At 41.3% G+C, this 26,057-nt stretch overlaps 1 protein-coding gene across 1 annotated transcript in view; it reads right to left on the bottom strand.

The window, feature by feature from the left end:
• IL1A (interleukin 1 alpha) overlaps positions 1 to 26,057 on the bottom strand; it is a 379,947-nt gene that overhangs the window by 10,452 nt on the left and 343,438 nt on the right. The window contains exons 2-4 of the mRNA XM_069087541.1: positions 3,316 to 3,369; positions 2,217 to 2,271; positions 1,212 to 1,260 (exon numbers count right to left, since the gene is read on the bottom strand). Of these exons, the coding sequence (XP_068943642.1) occupies positions 1,212 to 1,260; positions 2,217 to 2,263 (96 nt within the window). The 5' untranslated portion in view covers positions 2,264 to 2,271; positions 3,316 to 3,369. The remainder of the gene's footprint in view (positions 1 to 1,211; positions 1,261 to 2,216; positions 2,272 to 3,315; positions 3,370 to 26,057) is intronic.

Raw genomic sequence — 26,057 nt, 5'->3', positions numbered from 1 at the left:
TGTGTGTGTGTGTGTGTGTGTGTGTGTGTGTGTGTGTGTGTGTGTGTGTGTGTGTGTGTAGAACCCAGATTGTAAGAGTTGAGGAGACAATAAGTGATGATAGTTGAGATGTTTTAATACAGCATCAAAGTAGATGTTCATGTAGATAATTGGGAGTCAAATACACAGAGTTAGTAGGGAAGACACTTAGAGAGGACTTCAGAAGAGGAGACATAATCTACAAGGACACTTGAGTTTGGCAAAGAAAGAAGGAGCAGTTTGCCATTAGGACTGGGAGGGATTCGCCAAATAGCCAATATAATGTAAGGATGATGTCTCTCAACAGATCTGGCTCCAAGGGTTTGTTTTGCCCAAATCATCCTGAGGGAAGCCTCAGTTACTAAAACCCATCCCTTAGTTGGTACCTGGGCTAGGGGCAGCTGGAGTGACAAGCCTGGAATCAGAAAGACTCTTAGCAGACTCAAAAATAATTTGTTGGTGTGGAGCTGCCCACTCCTCTTTGCCCCCCACCCCTGTTGTTCAGTCATTTTTTAGACATGCCTAACTCTTTGTGACCTCATTTGTAGTTTTCTTGGCAGAGATGCTGGAGTAGTTTTCCATTTCCTTCTCCAGCTCATTTTACAGATGAGGAAACTGAGGCAAAAGGGTGAAGTGACTTGCCCAGGGTCACACAGCTAAAGTCAGATTTGAACTCAGATGAGTCTTCCTTATTCCAAGCCCAATACTATCCACTGTACCACCTAGCTGCATTTTACATGTTCACATAGATATGTATACACACATACATATGTGTAAATATATGTATATCTATGTACATATGTATATGTGTCGTGTATATATGTATGTGTGCATCTATTTAGATATAAATAGAAAATTATTTAAACTTTTAGTGCCTCAGTTTCCTCATTTTGAAAAGATGGAATTGGATTTGCCCCATGCATTCCCAACAAACCCTAAAATCTTCTAATCCTTTGATAAACAGTTGTATTTATGGCTCAGAAAGGGTCCTTGAGATATCCCTGTACTCTGTGAGAAAGGTACTTTTTATCAAGGAAATCCAATGAAATGAAATATAATCTGCTGCCATTCAGTTTGAACTGGGAACTGCCATTCACCATATTGGACCCCCCTGCTTCAGCAGGGAGACAAGGACAGAAAGTCACATTTCTCCAAGCACAGAAATCTTAGGAGGTTGACAACCACTGCCTTACCTGACTCATCGAGACTTGGTCAATGTCCGAAATTAATCCCTCATTTTCACTGCAAAGCAAGGAGGAATGCTTTATTTTGTTTGTTGTTTGGTCACCGCTCCTTGGCAACACATTTTAATGATCATATTATTTCCAGGAAGCACACATGGACAGATTCTAATCACACCAACCCTCACGTCATCTTTAAAAATTACCTACAGCTCAACATGCCTACGTTTACATATGGAAAGGCCTTATTAATGCAGATGCCTCTAATTCGGCACTAGGGATCTCTTGGGTAGGCTCTGACCTGGGAAAATAGTTTGCTAACCAATTTAAAAAACCAATATCCTTCATCCAGTTAAAAAAAAAACAAATAGTTTGACAAGTATTTTAGAATCACTCTTTTTACTCAGAAATATTACAAATATTACATTATTCTTTTTTATTCATAAAAACCAAGTCTGAAAGCTTCCCCTCAGCAAAATGTCTTTCAACATTTTGCTACTGTGGTTTGTTGTTTTGTGTGCTACTAAAAAGAATAAACTGTATTTCTCTAAAGTATTCCATAATCCTCGTTCTTCATTAATCCAGTTAATAACCTTCCACCCACAGAGGAAGGGAAAGGGAACACACACACAAACACACACACAATCGATTCATCATTCTGATTAGTACTGGGCGAGTCTGTGTTCCCTTTCTCAGACAGGTGTAGCTTTAGCTCAGCAAAGGAAACCTGAGGCTGAAATCCATAGACCAGCTCTTGTGCATTCCTATAAACAACCTTCTGAAATGTCATCCTTCCTTCTGACAGGATTTCTTTGGACTTTGTCTGGATTTTGTTTTTCCTAGGCTTTTCTCCAAATCTGCCCTGATTCCAGATCTAGGACACATCTGTTGGCCTGTGGCCACACTGCTCTCAATTCTATTAGTTGGACAAGTCAGTTTTACTCTCTACCTGTAGCTAGCCAGCATTCAGCCTCCTTTGCCCTTGTGGCATTAAAACAAAGAAAAATGCCTGCTTACCTGTAGGAGGACTGGAGTTCCTCATATATGTCAGGAACTCTGGTCATGATAACTTCTGTGATGAGAGAAGCAAGGGAAAGGGAATAAGCCACTATTAAACCCCAACTGTGTGCCAGGCATCATTCAAAGCACACTACAATTATTATCTCATTACAACCCTGGGAGGCACAGCTTTTTTGATCCTCATTTGACAGCTGAGGAAACAGTTTAAGTGACTTGCCCAGGATCACATGGCTAGTAAATTTGTCTGAGATCTGTCAGATTTGAACTGAAACCCAGGGCTCCATCCACTGCACCACTAGCTGCCTCTGTGAGTGCCTCCAATCCAAGCCCCCAATTATAGGATCATAGATTCAGAGGTCAGCATGATATAAGTACCCAGTATACACCAGGCTCTATGTTAAGTTCTGAGAATGTTGCTCAGTTGGGTCTGACCCTCTATGATTCCCATCTGGGGTTTTCTTGGCAAAGACGCTAGGGTAGTTTGCCATTTCCTTCTCCAGGTCATTTTATAGAGAAGGAAACTAAGGCAAGTAGGGTTAAGTTGACTTGCCCAGAATCATACAACTAGTGGTCTGCCATTTCCTTCTCCAGCCCATTTTACAGGTGAGGAAACTGAGGCAGACAGGGTGAAGTGATTTGCCCAGGGTCACACAGCTAGTCAGTGTCTGAGGCCAGATTTGAACTCTGGAAGATGAATCCTCCTGACTCTGGGCCAGGCTTATCCATTACCCTGCCTAGCTGCCCTAGGCAGTGAGAATACAGAGACAAAAATGAAAGCATCTCATCCTTCGCTGAACCTACATTCTGCCAGGTACTGCTGGATGCAGTCCAGTTTACTTTCTTATAAAAACTCAAGGGGAAAAAAAGCAGAGTTGGGAGAAATCAGTCTGTTTTGCTCCCGATCGTTTCTGAAGTCTCTTCCCCGCCCACCCCACATGCACTCTGTCCTTTATCTCGAGGTGAGGCAGTGTTTGTCTGGCACCAGAGAGGCAAGAAGATGCTGAGTTTGTGGCTTCAGCAGAGGAAGTTTGAGAGATGGCAGCTGAAGCCGGAAAGCGCGCAGAGAAGCTGGAGACGGGACCCGCACACTACCTACCTCTTGTGTCCTGAGGCTCTGGGTGACTGCGTCTCTTCGGGGAGGCTTGTGACTGATCACACTTCCCCGACTGCCTCTATATATACGCATATACTGCCCGAAGGGGCGTGGCTAGAAATTGCATAACGTCAAAGATCACTGTGAAGCATTTTTGGTATTCATGGTAAAGGCAATTGAACTCCACTGTCCACCAGGGAGGAAGAGGGCTCACTGGGCTTGGTTTTCAGGAGGAGGACTCCAGCCTCCAGCCCCATCACTTCCTAACTTTGGGGCTGGAGCCTCACTTTCCTCATCTGTAAAATGGGGATAATCACACTCGTGTGACCTACTCCCGTAGGGCTGTCTGGAGGAAAATGTTTTGCGTATAATGTAATGCTTTTGCGTTAATGTAATAGAGAAATGAGTGAGCATCCCTTCCCAATCAGGAGTGGTGACTTTGGGGACCTGGATGGGACAGGTCAGGGGAACCACCGCCTGGGCTTTGTGAACAGCTCCTTTTTTCAGGGACCCGGTGGTAAGCCCAAAAGCAACCAGGAGGCTTGTCCAGGGGACAGACTTCTCAGGATTTGGGGCTGAAATATGCGGGTCCTGCATATCTCCACAAATTCTAATATAATTATCCCTCACTGGGGCCCCTGAGAACTCTGGGCCTGGCGAAAGCGGGAGAAACCAGTGGCTTGCAGATCAGCTGTTTCTTTGCCCTGGGCAGGACTAGGTGGCGCCATAGCGCAGAGAGTGCTGGACGTGGAGTCAGGAAGACTCACCTTCCCTAGTTCATATGTGGTTTCAGACACTATTTGTGTGACCCTGGCCAAGTCACTTCACCCTGTTTGCCTCAGTTTCCCTGACTGTAAAATGGGCTGGAGAAGGAAATGGCAAACCACTCCAGGATCTTTGCCAAGAAAATCCCAAACGGGGTCACAAAAAGTCTGAACGAAAGGCACATGCTCTAGCCCTTCCCACTGCTGCCTTGGTTTCTCCATCACAATGAATACATTTTGACATTGATCATCACCCTTCCTACTGGCTTTGTGAGCTTCAAGTGCTAAGGGGGTTTAGCCAAATAAAAATGACCGTTGTGGATTGGGTCACTTGGGAGCATCACCTGTGACCTTTCAAGCTTCCTGTCTCTCATCTACTTTTCTTTTTTTCTCTTTTTTTGGAGGGCAGTTGGGGTTAAGTGACTTGCCCAAGGTCATACGGCTAGTTTTTGTGTTTAGTGTTTGAGGCCGGATTTGAACTCAGGTCCTCCTGACTCCAGGGCTGGTGCTCTATTCACTGTGCCACCTAGCCACACCTCTCATCTACTTTTACAATCTCACTTCATTGTCCTCTTCATGCACTGTAAGCTCCCATGAGGTTGGCCTGATAGTTTCTCCTTGTATGTAATATTGCATCACTTGCCCCTTCGAAGTGGGAAGTAGTAACCAAACCATTACAGAGATTGAGCTCCTGGGATGAAGAATATTTTTTTTCTCTTTGGTAATCTAGGAAAAACCCTGAGTTTCACTGGCAACAATTCTACCCGTTCTGACCAGTCAAAGCATTGACTCCTCCTCTGAAAAGAATTTCTCAGACGTCAAGGGGGAGGACTAAGGTAGCTATGTGGTCACTAGACTACTTCCTTCCTGTGTGACACTCTGACAATATTTTATTTTGAAATGTTGAGGAAGGAGAGGGTATGTGGGGTGACCATGTAAAAGACTTTGGTCCTGTGAGGGCTCAGAAAGAACTCTGTAGACATTAGGGATGGTGGGAGACAAAGGCTGCCCTTGATCACAGACAGGAGTGATAGGGTGTGTATGTAGGGGTGTGTTTGGGGGAATGGGAGAGTCAGGGTGGGCAGTGTAAATATCACAAGAGGCATGGATTTATCTGTCACTCAGCTTTCATCTGAGCCTTGAGTGTTCTGAAAAATCCAGGTTATTCATTGCTGGTACCTGGGAACTAGAGAGCTATTTTTTGAATCAGGAAAAGTTCAAGACTTGCCTTTGATTCTGATTTCATCAGGTAGCATTTGAACCTAGGTCTTCCTGATTCCAAGCCCAACACACTCTCCACAGAACTAGAAGGGGGCTATAGGGGAGTCAGCTGCTGGCCTTAGAGTGAGGAAGACTTGCATTTCAATTTTGCCTTAGACATTTAACTTGCTGTGTGACCTTGGGCAAGTCACATGTAACCTTTCTGAAACTCAGTTTCTTCCTCTGTACAATGAAGGTAATAATAGCGCCTACCTCACTGGGTCATTGTGAAGATCTAACATGTAAATAATTATTTATGTATGTATGTTCTGTATGTAAGGGTGTGCTGGTAAATATTCAACAACTGGATTTCCAAAAATGTACATACGAGATTCTTTTCAAGTTAATTTCCATTATTAGCATTTTTTCCATTGCTTTCTTAAATCTAGATGATCAACAAAGCCAGCATGTCCTTCTCTGTATCCCAGGATCTAACTTGTGCCTCTTCAGGGTGTGGACTAGGAAAACAACATGCAGAATGAAAGTTCCGTAATTCCTGTTCTTAGGTGCTTACCATGTGTAAAGCGCCGTCTTGGGCCCTTTACTTCAGTGGAAGTAGATGGCTATTAGTCTGGTGTATGTTGTAGATGAGAATTCTCTATGTTCTCGGGGTTGGGTCAGTGCCTAGAAACAGTGCCCCAGTCAGGTGAGCTCTTAACAAAAGTTACCAACGTGTCCCACAGGATCCTTGTGCCCAGTGGAGAGTCTTGGTTAGACAAAGTTAGACCAAGGCCATCCATCATGGCCATATCAAGAAGTCCCAGTGATGCCCAGAATTTGGCTTAAGAAATGCTTATTGACTGACTGACAGGTGTACCAAAATGTGAGCAGTCATTGCCCAATTGATGGGCTTCTGTGTTTCCATTCCCTTGCTACTATAAAAAGGACTGTTATATAAATCTCTGGTGTATATGGAGCCTTTTTTTGGCCCTTGACCTCATCGGGGTATTTGCCTAGCAGTGGATTCTCCGGGTCAAAGGGTATGATCATTTTTATCACTCTCTTAGCCTAATTCTAAATTGCTTTCCAGAATGCTTAGGCCAATTCAAAACTCCAGCAGCAATGCACTGGGGTCATATACCTTCTCTATATATCCTTGTGCCCATGTGCATGACTGATGGACTATGGTGGTAATTGAATCAATTTTTCAACTATTGTAACAGTTAAATGCTAAGTAGATGATGGTTAACCAAACAGTAGATCCATTCTGTTGCCTGGCAATTAGCCTGCAAACATTCTGGCCAATTATGCTTTTAGACATGGTTAGTAGCAAAGCTAGCTAATCTTAAACTTAGTGAAATATAGTCACCAGTGCCTTCTGTTCCCCCATAAGGAGGGAAGCAAGGAGCTCTGGGTCCACACGCATGATCCAAGAGATCATGCAGCAGAAGCAGTTATATTGATATGGTTGGGGTCTCCCACAAGGATTATTGGTTCATAGAATGGTATGCTAGATAGAAGAGTCCTGATGGGCTGGGGAATGAGGAGGGAATCTAGGTATAGTCCTTTCTCTGTCACTAATTAAATGTGTGAGCCTGAGCAAATTTTTTGATCATCCTGGGTCTCTGTTTTCTTCTTTGTAAAATTAGGGCTTTGGGCTACATTTATGTTTGAGTTCCATTGTCTCTAAGGTACGCTTATCAAGTTTTGATTTGGGTTTAATCATGTCTTCGGTGGTACTCATGTTATTGTGGAAATGTCCATTCCACTCAGCAAGCTTTTTCCTTTTTCCTCTTCCTTCTTGTCCTGTTTCTTTGACTCTTTCTAAACCTCCCTTTGCCAGACTTGGAATAAATATGATTATGTCATTTACAATTTCCATCCAACTGCTGATAATAGGGGTTGTTTGTCTAGATCAGGGGTTCTTAACCTCTTTTGTGTCCTGGACCCTTTTGTCAATCTGATGAAATCTAGAGACCATTCTCAGAATCAGGGTTTTTCATTTTTTAATGCAGAAAATAAAACACATGGAATTACAAAGAAAACCAATTATACTGGAATCCAGTTACCTAAGTGTTTGAAAGAATAAGTTTCTGGAGTCTAGTTAAGAGCTCCTGGTCTAGGTCTTGGTGGTTTGTAAAGGTCTTTGTTCCTCTACTGCTTCCTCTGAGTCTCACACTGACACTGTGAGGGATCATTACCCTCCCTTCACAGAGGAGGAGTCTGAGATGCAGAGAAGTTGAGAGATTTGCCCATGGCTGTACAGCTAGTTATATACCAGAGGGCAGGATACAAAGCTTTCCTGTCTCCAAGGCCAGGATTTCTCTATTAAGATGTTCTATACAACCAGGCACTATGCTTGACTGGGGAGTTACCAGGACAGAGAAGGAGTCACCCTTAACTTCAAGGAACTTGCATCATGGAGTTTTTATAATATTGTGACACAAGCCTGTGGTTGACAAGTGAAAAAAGAATGGGGGTGGACAGGAAGAATGTTGCTGCTTACTCCTCTTTCTAGTAACAGTGCCTTATACAGCTAGATTCACAGAAAGTGTGAAGCAGTCAGACTGGGGGGACCATTTGTATCCATGGAGGTCCCTGTTTTTGTATTCCCAATGCTTGCCAAGGTGGTACAGTGGACAGTGTGTCGGGCCTGACATCAGGAAAATTCACCTTCCTGAGCCTTAGATACTTACTAGTGGTGTGACCCTAGGCAAGTTACTTACCCCTGTTTGCCTCAGTTTCCTCATTTGTAAAATGAGCTGGAGAAGGAAATGGCAAACCACCCCCTGTATCTTTGCCAAGAAAATCCCAAATGAGGTTGTGAAGAGTTGGACACAACTGAAAAACAACTCAACAACACAACAACGAAGGAAATGGTGCCTGCAACACACCAGACACTTAGCAAATGTTCATTCACTGATTGAGCAAAGACGGAAGAGGGTGATGCTTGGGATAAATGATTGGCAATAATGAATTGTGGGGGAAAGGCAGAGATATTTAGCTTATTTTATTTTTGTTTTCTCTATCAAAAGAATTTTTGCCCTGGAAAGGACTAGAAAAAAATGGTCACATGGAAGCTAAAACCCCAAATAAGGATGTAATAAAGAGATCACAAATCACCAGGTCCAGTGAACTACTCACGGTACCGAAAAAACTAAGAGATATAATTAATAAGTTACCTTTAGGGATTTTGAAGATTGTGGAGAGATGGAGAGGTACCCAAAGGACTCGAGAAGACAAATGTTATCCCAGTTTTCACAAAGAGGAAGAACATGAAGACTACAAATTATAGGGCAGTGAGTTTGATTTTAAATCCTGACAAAATTCTAAGATGTGTAATTAAAGGATGAACAGGCAGAAAAGGAAATAATGATCCCCAAGATCCGGTTTGGCAGGATGAAGAACAGGTCAGGGCAGGTTACCTCATTTCCTTTTTTTTGGGGGGGGAGGGGACAGGTTCACTCTACTGGTGGATTAGTGGAACTCTAGAGATTTTACCTAGACCTCATCAAAGCATTTGACTAAATTTCTCATTTTATCCTCATGGGCAAAGTGGAGAGATGGAAGCTAGATAATGGACTTTGACCTGATGAAATGGTCAGACCCAAAGAGTAGCCGTTAATAGGTCAATGGCAGCTTGGAAAGAGGGTTCTAGTGGAATGCCCCAGTGGTTTTGTTGTTTAATATGTTTATTAATGACTTGTGTAGAAGAGATAGCAGTCACAAAGCTGTAGCTTCCTGGGATGACAGAATTAGGACCCAAACTGGTCTTGACTTGTTAGAACAATGCACTAAATAAAAAATAGTGAAATTTACAGAGTTAAATGTAAAGTCTTATATTTGACAAAAAATAAAATAATTTAGTCCACAAGTATGAGATGAAGGAGGCATGGCTAAATGATAGTCTGTTTGAAAAAAGATCCATTTTTTTAAAGCAATTGGGGTTAAGTAACTTGATCAAGGTTACACGGCCAGTTATTTTTTGTGTGGGAGCCGAGTATCTGAGGCCGGAACCAATCCCAGGTCTCCCAATGCTGGGGCTGGGGCTCTTACTCACTGTGCCACCTGGCCGCCCCTAATATCCATTTTTTAAATAGATTGCCAGTTTAATAGGGGTTGGCATTGTAATATGGCATCCAAAATTAGTGGTGTTGTCAGACTAGTCTCATATCATCAAACTGCCTTCTAGACATCTCCACCTGTATGTTCAACAGATACCTCAGACTCAATATGTCTAATATGCCGTGTATTATCCTCCTGCTAGATGAGCCCCTCCCTCAGACTCCCCAGTTCTCTTTAGAGCACCTCCATCCTTCTAACAACCCAGTCCTTAACCTGGCCTTCATCTTTGACTCTCTCCTCTTGCTACTGTCAACTCTTGTTGAGTCAGTCTTCTCAGATGTCTCCTATCTATCACCTTTGTGATGCTCTCACAGCCACAAACCTAGTACAGGTCCTTATCACTTCTCACTCATGCTACTGAGACAGCTAGGTGACTTGGTGGATAGAGTCTTGGACCTGGAGTCGATCAATAATCAATAAACACTAAGCACCTACTATGTGCCATGCACTGTGCTGACCACTGAAGGAGTCAGGAAGACCTGAGATCAAATCTAGCCTCAGACACTTAACAACTGTGTGACCCTAGGCAAGTCACTGACCCTCTGCCTCTCCCAGTTTCCTCATTTATAAAATAGGGATAATACTAACACCTATCTCCCAGGATAGCTGTGAGGATCAAATGAGAAAATATTTGAAAAGTGTTTTACAAACCTTAAAGCATTATGTAAATGCTGGCTATTTATTATTATGATCATCCCTTAATTGGTCTATCTCCCAATCTCTCTAATCCACCCTTCACACAACTGCCAAAAGAATTTTCCTCAAGCACACACTTGATCATGCCATTCCTCTATTCGAGAGACCTCACTAGTTCCCAGTTGCCTCTAGCTAGGTTAAAATACAGATTTCTCCATTTTGTACTCTGAGACCTTCATAGCCTGCCTACCTTTCTGGACTGATCACTCCCTTTCACGTACTTTACATTTTGGCTCCCTGGACCATACCTGTTCCCCCAAACTGGCCTTCTATCTGTAGCTTCCATGCTTTTTGAGCAAGCTCCGTGTTTGGAACTAAGTCCCTTCTCACCTCTCCAGCTTAGAATCTCTAGTTTTTTCAAGGCTCAACTCAGGCATCACCTGCTAAGGGAAACCTTTCTCAGTCCCTTTATCATCTGTGCTCCCCAAATGATTTAGCATTTACTTAGATGTTCCATTGTTTTAGTAGAACATAAGTGTCTTATAGGCAGGAACTGGAGTCTTTTTTTTTTGGTTTTTGTATTCTCATTGCCCTGCATATAGTAGGTATTTAATAAGTGCTTGTAGAATTGATTTGAATATGAGGACATAATGGTCCTGCTATGTTCTACCCTGGTCAGATCACATCTGGAACATTCTGGATACTGAATTTTAGTAAGTCCATTGCTAAACTGGAGAATGTCTTGAGTAGGTCTCATGATTGGTCAAGTAGCTTGGCATCTTTTTCCTGGAGAAGAAAGGTGTTTGGGAATATATAATAGCTATCTTCAAACACTTGAAGGACTGTCACAAAAGGAAATGCATTTATTCTCCTTGGTGCAAGAAGACAGAAAAAGCAACAATTAGTGAGAGTGGTTGGGTGGCAGATTTTGATTTTACATAAGGAAAGGCTTCCTAATAATTAAAATTAGCCAAAAGTGGAATGTGCTGCCTGGGGAGGTATTGAGTTTCTACTAATTAGAGGAATCTGATCAGATGCTAGATGGCTGCTTTGGGGGGTACAGTTTGGACTAGAGGTCCTGTGAAGTCCCTTTTGACCCTGAGGTTCCATGGTAAATGTGACTATGGAAATCCCTTTGTTCAACAATCTGGTAAATATCCACATTGGAGGAGACATAACCTAGGGAAACATTCCCCAAACCTGCTCATCAGAGCCATATACAGAACAGAAATAAAACATATTCCCTACAGATGAGTGGGAATAGATGGTCCTCTTTGTCAATGACATTGAGCTTATTATGTGGAGTCAGAATCATGCAATATGAGAGCAACCATCTAGTCCAACCTACACCTGAAAAGGATCCCCATTAGAGCATTGACAAGCCTGTATTAAGCACCTACTACGTGCCAGTCATCGTGCTAACCACACTCCCAGATGAGCGACAGGTGACTCAAAGGGCAAAGGGAAAGATCCATGGTTGGGGGTAAGTAGGGTAGAGCATCCAGGACAAGTACTCATCTAGCATCTGTTTGAAGATCTTCAAGTTCGGAGAAGCCACCATCTTATGAGGCAAGCTCTTCTCCTCTTGGACAGCTCTGCTTGCTAGGAAGCTTGGTCTGCCTTTCAGTCGCAATTGGCCTCATGGCAGCGTCCCCCATTGGTCCTTGTTCCACCTGCTCAAACCAAGGAGAACAAGTCAAATCTCTCCTACACATGAAAGTGCTTCAGATATTAAACACAACTATCAAAAGGACATGTCCTTTACTCTAGAGAGGCCTTGCCTTGCCAGCTAAGGAAAAAAAAAAAAGATGAACAAAGCAAACTGCCTAGGTCAAGACATGCACACATGGAGTTAGGCCATCATTGTGTATAGATTATATTATTTTAGATGATTATTATATTAGATATAATATATGCCATTATGTATAATACATGATATATCACATATAATATACACATTATATAACATATACTATATACAACATATATACTATATTACCTATATACTATATTAATATATCCTATGTAATATTATATTATACATAAGCTTTAAGTCAGTTCCAGAGAAAATTATGAGGAGACTGGGCTGGGTTACTTTTGAGATCTTACCTTATGCTTTTTGAAAGTTACCTCATGTTTTCAATGATCCCAAGCTGCTCAAGGTCACAAAAGCCCATTTAAAACAAACAATATTCTTTTGATGATACTATATTATTCAAGATAGTATGGTGTAGTGTGCTTTAATAACTAATAATAAAAACTTACATTGATATGGTTGTTTAAGGTTTGTAAATCACTTTATTATTTGATAATATTTGATTTAATTGTGATATCATTTGATTTAATTCTTACAATGACCATGTGGAGTAGGTTGCTATTATTATCTCCATTTTACAGATAAGGAAACCGAGTTCAGGGCAAGTTAAGTGACTTGCCCGGGGTCACATGACTAGTGAGTGTTTAAGATGAAGTATTCATCCTGGGGTCTTCTTGACAGCAATCTGGCATTCTATCCACTGTATCACCTAGATATCCACCTAGCTATATGTGCATTGCAGAGAAATCCACGTTTGAATCTCACCCATGACACCTAATAGCTTTGTGACCTTGGCAAATCATTTAACTTGTGATCTTCAGTTTCCTTACCTATAAGATGGGGATCCCATGGAGTGGTTTTGAGGATCAAATGAGAAAATGCATGCAAAAAACGCATTTACCTGCAATTATAGCTATGGGTCCAAATCATAGCATACCATTTGGTCAGTCAACTGAAAACTATTGATTCCACAATTTAGCTCACTCAGTCTCAAAATATCAGCTTTGATCCAACTGAAAATAATACTCAGAATAGGTCCAAGTCAATTACACCACAGGACATGTAGAAAAAGTCAACTTTTTATGAGCATCCCTTTGTCTTTGATTTGAGTTTGGACCGGGCAGTTTCAACTGGCACCTACAGGAAAACCCCCACAAGGCTACATTATTATTCTAAATTTGGTAATGATCTGAGCTGTAATGGGGGGGGGGAGGGGAATCTGACAGAGTCTCAGAGTTGGAATCTCAGAGGGCATCTAGTCCAAACCAGATTACCAAGAAAGCTTTTTTCCTTATTTACTTCCTTTTCATCTTCTCATGAACAAAAAGAATCATCTCAGTTACTGTGCACCATGGAGTTGGGTGACTCTCCCTTTTTCAGTTATTCCCATGCTTGGAAAAGTTCCCCAGCTTTCTGTACAGGGGATGCCATTTTCTCCATACTTGGATCAAGCCACCATATTTTCATTTCTTTGTAACCCAATGCTCAAGTCTAGATATTTGTGAAAGATGCCTCCTATGTGGAGAAAATGTTCCTCAAGAAGAGTCTTATGCTTGAATCTTGGGTTATAACGTCAATAGATTGCAACCCGAACTTGCCCCAATTCATTCTGCACAACACAATCAAAATGATTTCAAGATTCCAAGGTCCCATGATCTCACCAGCATGAGTGCTACCTACACTGGTATTAATGAAAGTCCAGCCATGTTCTTTTATCCTTTGCAATTCCCATCTATGTCCTTTAAATCTTTCCCAAAAGCTCTATTCAATACCTCAATACTTTCATCTAGGATAAGAGTTCTTAGTCTGGGGTCTGTAGACTTGTTTTTAACAATGAAAGATTCCCATCATGAAGCCCTTCTTCCTACTCCCTACATTTGCTTCATACTTCCATCAGACTTGTTGCTGCAGGAGGAATGCCCTTGGAGAGGAAAAACAAAAGGTTATCTAGGTTATCTACCCCAAAGTTAAGGCATTGTCCTACCCTGTAAATTCTTCTGAGAAGTATGATACACTGAGTCATGAATAACTTTTTGCTCATTTACTTATCGGGTCAATTTCCTGTGTGATAAGGGGGAGACAAGGAGGCTTAAGCCAGATAACTGGAGACAGTAAAGGAAGGAGGTGAAAAAAGGAATGGGAAGGCCAAAAGAAAAGCCTAGGATCAGGGGAATTTTAAATCTTATGTAGATAGTAGAATAAAGAGATTTCCATGCCTGACAACTTGTAATCTTTATTGGGAGACATTATTGTGTCTCATAAAGTGTTAGTTTTGATTTTAATTACTCTCTACTGGTCTCTGAATTCACCTAATTGTTGTTCAGTCATCTCAGTCCTGTCCAACTCTTCATGACCCAATTTGAGATTTTCTTGGCAAAGATACTGGAGTGGTTTGTCATTTCCTTTTCCAGCTGATTTTACAGGTGAAGAAACTGAGGCAAATAGGGTTATGTGACTTGCCCAGGGTCATATAGCTAGGAAGTATCAAAGGCTGAATTTGAACTCAGGGCTTCCTGACTCCAGACCCTGTGTTTTGCACACTATGGTACCACCTAGATGCCCTAATGCAACTGGTATAGAATGCGAAATTGTAAGATAAAATTATTTTTCCGTGTAAGACAAATTCTGAAATGTGTTCAACTGAATCGATGTCATCTGACTGGCAACAAATTTTGTTTTGGGTCTAGGAAGTTTTAAATCTGTGATGCTGTTTAATATTAGTATTGTGCTTATACATTGCTTACATTGTAATTTTTGGAAACCTCTGCCTAAGAAGTGCTGTTATTTTCAAACTTTAAATTGTTGTTCTTTGGAGACTTTTGCAGAATGTCTTTTTGATTGAATATCCTCCTTCATATGATTTGGTTGGTCAGAGTAAACTTGTTACCTTGGGAAGTCTCATTGTCTATAAGACCTTGCCAGAATCTGAATTTTCAGCCCTGGCAAAATCAACTCTGGAAAAAAAACGAAAAAAAAAAGTAAAAAAAGGTAACCACTTAGAAAGGATATGTAAATGAGAGACTTTGTGAATTCCATCCTGATCCTCATGATAACTGTAGCCCCTCCCCTCATACACTCATAGCCAAGATATGTGGGAGATTATTTGCTTATGATATACAAGTAATTTATATGAGTTGTCTGACTTCTGATTATGATGGTTATGAACTTTCACCTGGAATAATATATATTGAAGTTATATCTTTGAGTCAATTTGGTATCAACAAACCTCAGTTTTCAAGATTTTTCTCTACTTTAGAGGCTAATACGCAATAATAGCCAGTTTTGGTTTTTTTGATTATCTATTCATTCTATGTATAAAACTCCAGAGTATGAGTATTTTCTTAATTTCTTGATTGATTTTTACATCAAGATATGTTTAAACTAAAAAAAAAGTAAACTCTGTAATGCATACTTTTAGAAAGACGTATGTATTAATAGGGACTAAAGAGAAATGCTTTTACTTGTCACAATTTATTATTATTGCAATATGAAAAATAATTATATCCTGCTCTAATCTGTAAGCAGTGAATCTTGCTATGTGAGATGGCGTATTTGGGGACTGTAATTTGATTTGCTCTGAGAGTTTTGAATTTAGGTATAATTGTTTAGTGGTTAATCTGTGTACATTCTATTGGACTTGAAGGACATTCTTTACTTTGCTCTGCTTTTTCAGACTTGTTCTAAATTATCTTCAGAGTCAAATGAAAAATATTTAAAAAATGTCACATAGGAACATCATATTTACTTGACCTTTTGTCATTGTTCTTAACAAACATTTGGAGGCCTATCTTATATGAGCAAAAAAGAAAAAAAAAGCCAAAAGATTAGACTGTTTCTCTAAGAATTAGAATATATATATATTTTATTTAAAATTTTTAAATTCTATTATAAATTTCAATGGAGTAGCAAACTATTTTTTTTAAAGCAATTTTGCTTTGAGATTTTTTTGCTTTTCTCAAAGCAAAAGTCACTGAACCAGGATTGCTTTATTAACAGTCAGAAACCAGACCAGAACCCTACCAGGGTTAAATACCTGGGATTTAGAGACAACGACCACAGCAAATGGACAGATCTCTTGCTTTTGTGCCTGCAGAAAAATGAGGCAAAAAAAGCACAAAACATTGAGGCAACCAGGATTCAGAAAAGAGAATTGCCTTGTCTTGCCTACTAAAACCCTGAATTCTTAGTCTGGCCCTTGCTTTAGACACCTGAATCACAGCTCCACACTCATGAGAATGTATCGGTGGCTACTAGATTCAGCACCCCCAAATACTGACAGATTATTCATATGCAACAGAAGGAAAAACCCCCCAAACAAAGACAAAACACAATACACATCAAAGCCAGACTTACCCCATTTTGTGATTTTCATGCTAACAGAACAGCAGTAGTCTTTTATGCCTCAACTACCTTAGGTTTTCCTCTCCAAGGCAAATATGACCTGGTGGGCATAGGAGAGTTTCTGAAGTGAACTGCCAGTTCCAATCTTACTGCTTGTCCTACATAATTTGCCAAATTTTCTGTGGGAGAAATATTTGCCCCTGAGCTCAGTATTGTTGCTGAATAACTTTTCCACAATGTAGAAATTATAGAGGCAATTATATAGGTTTTGTAATGGAGGTAGAAAAATGACCCTGAACAAAGATGGGAATTTCTGACAAGCCTTGAGAGAGAAAATTATATCAGAGACAGAGAAATAATTTTTTTACATGGAACAATATGTAGGCTATATGGTCATACAAAACTAGTCAGACAGATCCACTGTCTCATGCTTCATTCGATTAAGGTTGAATAAACTATGTTAAAGAGAATCATAATCTCATCCATTCCCCTAAGGAGACAGAGCTAAATAAACAGACTCTTTGAGTCTGTTTGCAGGTTACAGACGAAGTTACATTTAAAGGGTTCACAATTGGCTGAATGAGAAGGGAGATTGACATGTCTCAAAAATTACTACAGAGTAGGAGCTGGTTGGGAATCTTCCTCAAATAAAAGCAAGCCTAACTACTTTGGGACTCCTTTTTCAACTCAACTCCTTTTCTTGGTTTCTTGTTTGGGGGGTGGTTGAGGCCTTAAATAAATTTGCACATCCCATTGGATGGATTTCAGCCAGCTCAATAAGCTTTTAACTAGGAGAAACAGCCCTGACCTTCCCACCCCCTAATAAAAATTAATAAAAGGAAATAAAAAATGCTCATAACACATTCACAATCTTTATCATTAATGGCCTGTATTCACAGGGTCTCAGACCTCAGGATCACCTGAAATGGATCCACTTCCAAGAGCCTGAACTCTGAACTGCCCCTTGGTCATCATAATCTCTCATCCTGCCATCTTTCTCCCAGTACATCACTCTCCTGAGTTTGTTGTTTTCCCCTTTGATAGTCAGTACATATTGGTGATTTCTGGTACTTGTCATGGCTTCATCTTCTAGTTCTGGTTTCGTCTCTTCCCATCTTTCCCAGTCTTGACCCTCATCAACCAGATCTCTAATGCTCCGTCTTCAATGGTTGTAATTCTTGTGGTTTTGCCTTTGCTGACTGTCTGCTATGGATCCATGCAGGGTTGCGGTGTGAGCTGCCTCTCCAAGCCTACAGAGAAGCTGTCAGTGAATTAGCCAGCAGGGGAGTGTAGGCTAATCCAATTTTGTTACCAGCTGCCATGACACTAAAACCACCTGTCTGGTGGCACCTGATATTCATGTGCCATTCTTCCAAAGGCTCCAGTATCCACAATGTTCACTAGAAAGTATCTACAGCAACAACTATCATTTCATGCAATGCTTTGAGTTTTACAAAACACGTTACAATTATTTTCTCATTTGATCCTGAAAAAATCCTTATTTTTCCACGTAAGATAAATTCTGAAATGTGTTCAACTGAATTGATGTCATCTGATTGGCAAGAAATTTGGGGAGGTAGGTGCTATTATTTATCCCCATTTTAGAGATGCGGAAACTGAGACAAATGGAGGTTAAGTGAGTTTCCCAGAGTCACATAGCTAGTGAGTGTAAGAGGCTAGATTTCAACTCAGGAAGATGAATCTTGGACTCCAGGCCTGGTACTTTCTGCGCTGTTCTACCTAGGTCTCCTTCATAAAACAATAAATATATATTTATATATTACATATAGACACATGCACACATATATGAACACATGTGAATACACATACCGATGATGTGAGACTGAAACTTATATATAATTTATAATGTAAATATATATGTTTATATGACTGGCATATAGCAGGTGCTTCAAGAGTATGGGAAGTTTTCCTACATAAAGAATCTCTCTTCATGTTTTCTTCATGGAAAGCAGAATTTCTTCAATTAGAGATTTATTCTTTGTCCTTCTTTAAAATATAAACAACCCTGGGAGAATGATGCTTTAAGGTGATTTATGTCTTAGTGTGATTACCCACCTAGTTAGTCTCTTTCCCAAGAGCAGGTCTGGAGAAGCAGGAGGCTGCAGACAGCACTTGAGATATGAAGGGAGGCTTTGCCATTGGTGGGGGAGGTAAAGAGAAAAGGAAGTATGGGAGGAGGGGGAAGGAGGAACAGTAAAAAAACACAAACTCAGCTAAGGACTTGTCACTGGTCCTGCTACTGAGTTCCAGATGCTGCTTATATCTTAATGATAAACTGTGATTGGTTAGTTCAATGGAAAGCCATAGGCAAGATGGGCAGTTAGATGGAGCACTGGGTCTGAAGTCAGGAAAACTCATCTCCTTCAGTTCAAATCCGACTTAAGATACTTACTAGCTGTGTGACCCTGGGCAAGTCACTTCACCTCATTGGCCCCAGTTTCTTCATCTGTAAAATGAGCTGGAGAAGGAAATGGCAAGCCATTTTAATATCTTTGCCAAGAAAACCCAAATGGGATCATGAAGAGTTGGACATGACTAAAAGTGAGCTGGAGAAGGAAATGACAAATCACTTGAGTATCTTTGACCCTCCCCCAAGAGAATTAGGGTGTCGGAAAGTCATAGAATGTTTAGGTCTGGAAAAGACTTTAGAAATCATCCAGTCAAATACCTCTTTTTTTTTCTTTACCTATGGGGAAACTGAGGCTGGGGAGGTGATGTATGTATGTAAACCAAAGTCACATGGCTAATTTGTGGCAGAACCTGGACTAGAGCTAGAACTCGGAATTGGATTCTACAGCCATCTACAGCTGTTTAACCCTGATCAGGTTACTAACCTCTGTTTCTCATCTGTAAAATGAAGGTTTGGGCAAAATGACTGTTGAGATCTTTTCTGGCTTTAATATTTTAACCCATGTTTTTTTTTTTTCTCTTATTCTGACGCTCCATTAATCTGTTCTTTCCCTCCTTGTCACTCTCATAGCCCGTACTATATTGATCCCCCCCACGTCTGGGCTGGACTACCGTAATAGTCCACTGGTTGGTTTCCCTTGTGTCAGGTCCTTCTGTACTCCAGCCCATCCTCTGTCCAGTCAGTTATCAACATTGGTCTTAAAGAGTGAATCTGACCAAGTCACATTCTCTTCCCCCATTCAGTAATTCCAGAAACTCCCTATTATCTCCAGGATAAAATATAAAATCCTCTGCTTTTAAAGCTGTTCATAACCTGGTCTCTTCCTATTCTTCTAGTCTATACCTTCCTCCCACCTGTATACTCTGAGGTCCAGGGCCACTGACCTCTTTGCCATTGCTCTCACTAGACTCTCCATATCTTGACTCTGGGTGTTTTCTCTGGCTCTTCCCCATACCTGAAGTCTCTCCCTTCTCATCTTTGCCTCCTGGCTTTCCTGGATTCCTTCAAGTCTTAGCCAAAATCCTCGCTTCTATTAGAAGCCTTTCCTGATCCCCTAAATGTTAGTGCCTTCCCTCTGTGATCCTCTCCAAAGGAATCTGGTATTTAGCTTGTTTGTACACATTGATTCGCACATTGTTTCTGCCATTGAACTCTGAGCTTCTAGAAAGCAGGGTCTGTTTTTGCCTTTCTTTGGATTGCTAGTATTTAGCACAGGAAGCTTTGTTCTGGTACGTAGTAGGTGCTTGTTGACTTGACAGATCTGACTTGTAGAAACTTGAGTGCAGTTTAGAATTGCTATCACTTTTTGGTGGCTGCCTAGCTTTTCAAAGAGGTCAGTTTCAGGAGGAGTTTGTCTTGGGCAATGGTGCTGGAGGCTCCCCCCCAATTCAGACCATTATTCTCTTTGCTTGTTTAGTCAGGGAAGAATTACCTTCTAGGGCTGGTGGGTTCAGCTTTCTCAGGATACAGCTTATGATTGAAACTTCTGACTCAGAGACAGCTCCCTACCTTGCCCAAGCCCAGTCTGGGTATGGAACAATGCAGCTAATTAAAGTGCAATGAAAAAGAGGTGGAAAACTAGGTCTTTTGAGTAAAAGTTGGCGCAATTGGGGTTATTTATCTGGGAGAAGAGAAGGCTAAGGGGTGACTTGAAATGGACTGTCTTCACATACTTGTAGGGATGATCTAATGTGATGTTCATTATCTGTCCTCTATGCCTACTAAGAATCATGCAAAAGAATATGGGCTTAAAGGAGGAAAGATTTGGGCTGAACCTAAGGAAGAACTTGACTGTCAAAAGGATAAAACCATATAATGGGCTACCAAGGGAGGCTGTAGAGTTTCCCACCCCAAAGATCCTTAAAAGGAGAATTAACAGCTACTTCTGTGGTTCCAATAGAAGCTCGAGAAAGTGTATGGCGCCTCTAAGTAGAGGGCTGCCTCAAGGGACCTTGGCATTCTCCAACTCCAACCTGAGCACTTATTTCACTCAGTTAATGGATGAACATCTGTTGAGTGACCACAGAGTATAAGTCACTGTGTTAGACACTGTGATGAAATTAAAAACAACAACAACACACAAACAAATATAAACCAAATCACTTCCAGCTGGGGTGATGTAGCAGCAAGCACCCCAAGCGTCCTCAGGGTTTGCTGCCAATACAGGTTCTTGGATCTGCTTTGATAAAGGAAAGCAACTCAAAATGGGTTAACAAGCTTACTTTAATCAGTCAGATTATGTATCCTTCACCTAGTTCAGGGGAAAAAGGTCAGCACCCCTAACTTCAAAGTATACAGACAGAATTATCAAGACAAAAACAGATCAAGTAGACAGATTCCCAAACTGTCCAACCATTACATCCATACCCAATCAACATCTGGGTTTCAATATCTGGGTTTTTCAAAGCTGGGGAGGCTCTGGACAGTGGCTTACCAGAATCCAGATCAAATCACAGAACACTTCTCAAAGTGAGCCCCCAAAACAAAGCTACACATCAGGGCTTATATAGCCTTCTCCTGGCTCAGAGAATGTAACAACCTTATTGACTCACTGGCCAATCAAGAAGTATCTACTGAAAAACAAGCCTCCTACCCCAGGCTCCAGGTGCACTACCCTGCAAAGGTTCAAGGACCAGCTCAAAATGTGAAATTTTTGGGTTTACAATGGAACAAGGGGCTAAGGGAGATTCTTCCTCAAGCCCGACAAAAGATTCAGGATTTCCCTACCCCTACCAATAAGAAGGAGGCCCAAAAGTTCATAGGATTGTTTGGATACTGGAGGCACCACATTCCACATTTGGGACAGATTTTAAAACCTTTATATAGAGTCACACGGAAGAAATATGAATTCGATTGGGGACTTGAGCAGAGTAAAGCTTTTGAAGAAGCCAAGGCTGCCATACAATTGGCCCTAGATTTGTGGCCCATGCGAAATGGTCCGGTGGAATTGCAAGTGACTGTACAAGATGATTATGCAAACTGGAGCTTATGGCAAAAACAACAAAGCCGAAATGTACCTTTGGGATTTTGGTGTAGGAAACTCCCTTCATCTGGAGTCCAGTATACACCTTTTGAAAAGCAGTTGTTAGCTGCATATTGGGCTTTGGTGGAGACTGAACAACTGACTGTGGGCCATGAAGTGATATTAAGACCTGGAATCCCAATTATGACCTGGGTAATGAGTACCCCAGCTTCTCACAGAATTGGACATGCCCAAGAGGCTAGTATAATCAAATGGAAGTGGTATATTCAAAATAGAGCAAAAACAGGCAAAAGCGGAGTCTCTGCTCTACATGAATCTGTAGCAAACATAGAAATTGAGAGGAATGACACAACCCCTGAGCCAAAGCAACAGTTGGTACAGTCCACTGTAAAATGGAATGAGGGATATGATGTATTAACTGAGGAACAAAAGAGACATGCATGGTTTACTGATGGGACAGCAAAATATTTGGGCCAAAAAAGACATTGGAAAGCAGTGGCCTATAACCCATGCACTAGAAGGACTTTGGAAAGTACTGGGATAGGTGCAAGTAGCCATAGAAGAAGAGATCTTCACCCCTTACCACAAGATTTTGGGGCCCCATTTGTTTGGGGTGGGGGGAATGATGGGGAGCTTGTGCTCAAGCCCCACCCTAAAATATGGTTTTCTGTGTTTATTGTGTGCTATTCTTGTTATATTGTTGTGAAATTTTGTTGACACCAGTTATTCCTACTGTATTTTTGCCAAGTAAGGGACATGAAAGATCTTGGGGCCGAATGTAAGGGTTATGGGATTTAAAGATCTTCCATGCCCCAATTGGACTTGCTGACGTAGCAGGAAGGGGCAGAGCAAGAGAAAGCGGAAGCCAAGCTAGAGTTCCTGCAGTGGCTGGCAGTGGTGGCGACGGCGGCTGGCAGTGGTGGCGAGTGGTGCAGAGGCAGCTGCAGCGCGAAGCCCTTTTTGAGTTAGCCAGAATTTCTGCTAAGGACTCCTGCTGAGGACTGCCAGGGGCCAGAGCTGCTGGGAGCGCGCTTCCCGGACACTGGGTGGTTGCTGTGAGTGGGGAGAGGAGGACCTTTGTCTGAGGTAGCCTGTTCTGTTTTAAAGGCTTGAAAATGTGGGTGCTTTCTACTTTATCTACCTGTGCCAATGTCATAACTACTCTGATGGCTTTCACTTTCTGATTTTGGGACTCAGTCTTTTGGTATCTTAATAAATTTTCCAGCTTATTCCCCCATATGGCAAGCATGATGTATTTTGTGATGGATAATTATATCAGCATATTTGTAGTCTCCATAGGCATTGTGAATATGGCATTGCTGATACACCTAGGGGCAGGGAAGATCTTTAAAATTTACATTCCCATTACAGGTGATCAGATAGAGAAATTGAAATTTGAGTTGAACAAGGAAGGAAAGGTATATATATATATAACATATGTATACATATATGTGTATATATTGTATATATGGAAAGAAGGAGGAGAAGGAGGTGAAGAAGGACAAGAAGAAGAAGAAGGAGAAAAGGACAAGAAGAAGAAGGAGAAAGAAAGAAAAGGAAGAAAGAGGAGGAAGAGGAGAAAGAGAAGGAGGGGGATGGGGACAAGAAGAAGAAAGAGAAAGAGAAGGAGGAAGAGGAGAAAGAGAAGGAGGAGGATGAGGACAAGAAGAAGAAAGAGAAAGAGAAGAAGGAGGAGGAAAAGGATAAGAAGAAAGAAGAAGGAGGAGGAGGAGGAAGAGGAGAGAGAGAAGGAAATCACCTAAATGTTTGTGGATGATTGGTTGAATATTTATAGAACAATTAACCTTGAAGAATGGTAGAAAAGTTTGTTTAGGGATAGACTGTGAAGGTCCTTGAAAGCTGGATTAAAGAAATTTGGGTTTTATCTTGTGGGAAGTGGAGACCCCTTGCAAGTTTAATATAATAGGAATAATATGTACAAACTAGTCAAAAGGCTTGGATGGGAAAGGGACTGGAGGCAGAAAGATCAATTTTAAGGCTATTGCAATAGGCCCAGCATGAAGTTATGATGAATGATGACCTGGGATCAGAGAGCGATGGAAAGGAGAGGTAGGTGAGAGGGATACTGGAAAGGGAGAATTGACAGGACTTGGGCCCAGGTTATGGGGAATGTGGACCAGAGATCGGGTAACGGATGAGTTTGAAGTTTCTTGATAGGGAAGTCCTGAGCTGCAGTTGGTTTTGGAGGAAAGGTGATCAAGAAGACTTCCTTTCAAAGCCTGCTTTAAACACTCACTAGCTGTGTGATCCTGGGCAAGACCCCCAACCTCTCTGTTTTTCTCCTCTGTGAAATGAAGGAGTTAACACATTCACCTCCGAGGTCCTTTTCTGTTCCAAATTTGTGATCCTATGATCTCACGATGTTCAGCAGTTTGGTTTTGTGTGTGTTGAGTCATCAGCAGAGCTCAGGCTGTTAAATTGTCCAAGATTTCCTAAATTAGTTCATGTTGCTCAGTTCCTCTTTTTATTTAGACCCCACAGATACATGCAGGGCTGACTCAGTGGTGCAGGTGAGGCCTAGAAGGCTACTTGAGGGGTCATGCTCTCGGATTCTCATCTTGCTTCTTGTAGCCAGTTTTAGTCTGGTCTGGCTAGGAATTCCATTTAATGCAAACATTTATTTAAGTGCCTTCTTTGATAAGTGCCAGAGATTCAGCCATAGCTGTGTCCCAGGCCCTCCTGGGAGGAGGGAGGTGGGGCTAAGACACAAAGAGACTGAGCCCAAAGGAAATTGCAGCTTTCCTCGCCCACCTCCTCTTTGTTGTGCTTTGTTACTCATGGCCTGACCCATCTCACGCTGGAGACAGACTCATGGAATGTTAGAGCTGGGACAGACTTTATAGGATCATTTAGTCCAGGAATTTTTAACCTAGAGTCTATCAACTAAAAAAAATTAATAACTTGGATTTCTTTTCTTTTTTTTGCTTTTTTTGGAGGGGGAAGGTAGGGCAATTGGGGTTAAGTGACTTGATCAAGGTCACACAGCTAGGTTTGTGTTAAGTGTCTGAGACCAGATTTGAACTCAGGTCCCCCTGACTCTATTCACTGTGCCACTTAGCCACCCCAAACTGTTAATTTTTAAGGGTGATGTTAGGGGTCAGCTTAAATCTTGTTCCTTCTGTCCTCTCCCCATTCAAGCAAAAATTGGCAAAAGGACATCCCCTCTAGCCCTAGAAAAATCTTGATTTTGCTCAGAGGAATATTTTCCTTCTTGAATCCATGAGGATGTTGGGAGCAGTTGGCCCTGTCTTGTCATGGGGGACAATACTGGTGAGAAACCATTTCTTTTTTTTTTTTTAAAGCAATTGGGATTAAGTAACTTGCTCAAGGTTACACGGCCAGTTTTTTTGTGTGGGTGTTAAGTATCTGAGGCCGGAACTGATCCCGGGTCCTCCTGACTCTGGGGCTGGCACTCTTACTCATTGCGCCACCTAGCCACCCCGAGAAACCATTTCTACATATCTATAATTGCACATAAGGATGCAGCCTCTAATTAATTAAATGCTTTGCACAAAAGGTGAAATGAGAAGAAAAAAAGTTCTACATTTAGAGTTCCAATTTAAAGTCCTGTCTCCTTGACTTCTTAGAAGTGTGAGCTTGGACAACTTATCCAGTGTTCTTGAGATGCAGTGTCTTCATCTGCAAAAAGAGACTGATGATGCCTGCCTCTCCTTCTCAAAGAGTAGTTCTGAGGATGGAAGGGGATGACGTTTGTGAAAGAATTTTGCAATCTGCAGCGTGTGATGCAAATGGAAGGCATTCTCATCATTGTCACCACCTCCACTGCCACCATCAATATTACTTATTATTTGGTAAGATTTGAGGAAAGTCAATGCAGTGTCTGATGATGAATTGCTTATCAAAAATAGATATGCCAGCTCTAGAGTTTTCTTTCCCCTCATACCCAACTGTTGGGTAGAGATGACAAAAAACAAAGTCATTGTTGGGGAGATTGTGGGAAGACAGATAAAGTAATGTACTCTCCAGGGAGCTGAGAATTGGTCCAACTATTAGGAGAAAGAATCTGGAAAATCAACAAGTATTTATTTTTTGAAAAATGTTTTGTTTTCTCCCAATTACATGTAAAAACAATTTTAAATATTCTTTTTTTTTTTTTAAGAATTTCGAGTTCCAAATTCTCTTCCTCCTCCCCTCCCCTCTCCCCTTTCTGAGATGGTAAGCAATTTGACATAGGATATACATGTACAATCATGCAAAACATTTCCATATTAGTCAAGTTGTGAAAGAAAACACAGACCAACAAAGACCCACCACAAAAAAATAAAGTTAAAAATAGTATGCTTTGATCTGCATTCAGACTCCATCAGTTCTTTCTCTGGAGGCAGATAGCATTTTTCCTGAGTCCTTTGACATTGTCTTGGATCATTGTGTTGCTGAGAAGACCTAAGTCTTTCACAGTTATTCATC

Source organism: Petaurus breviceps, unplaced genomic scaffold, assembly GCF_028583685.1.
Source record: "Petaurus breviceps papuanus isolate PSGF00001 unplaced genomic scaffold, PetGlider_PUasm1.0 182, whole genome shotgun sequence".
Lineage (NCBI taxonomy): Eukaryota > Metazoa > Chordata > Mammalia > Diprotodontia > Petauridae > Petaurus > Petaurus breviceps.
This window is presented reverse-complemented; position numbering and strand designations above follow the sequence as displayed.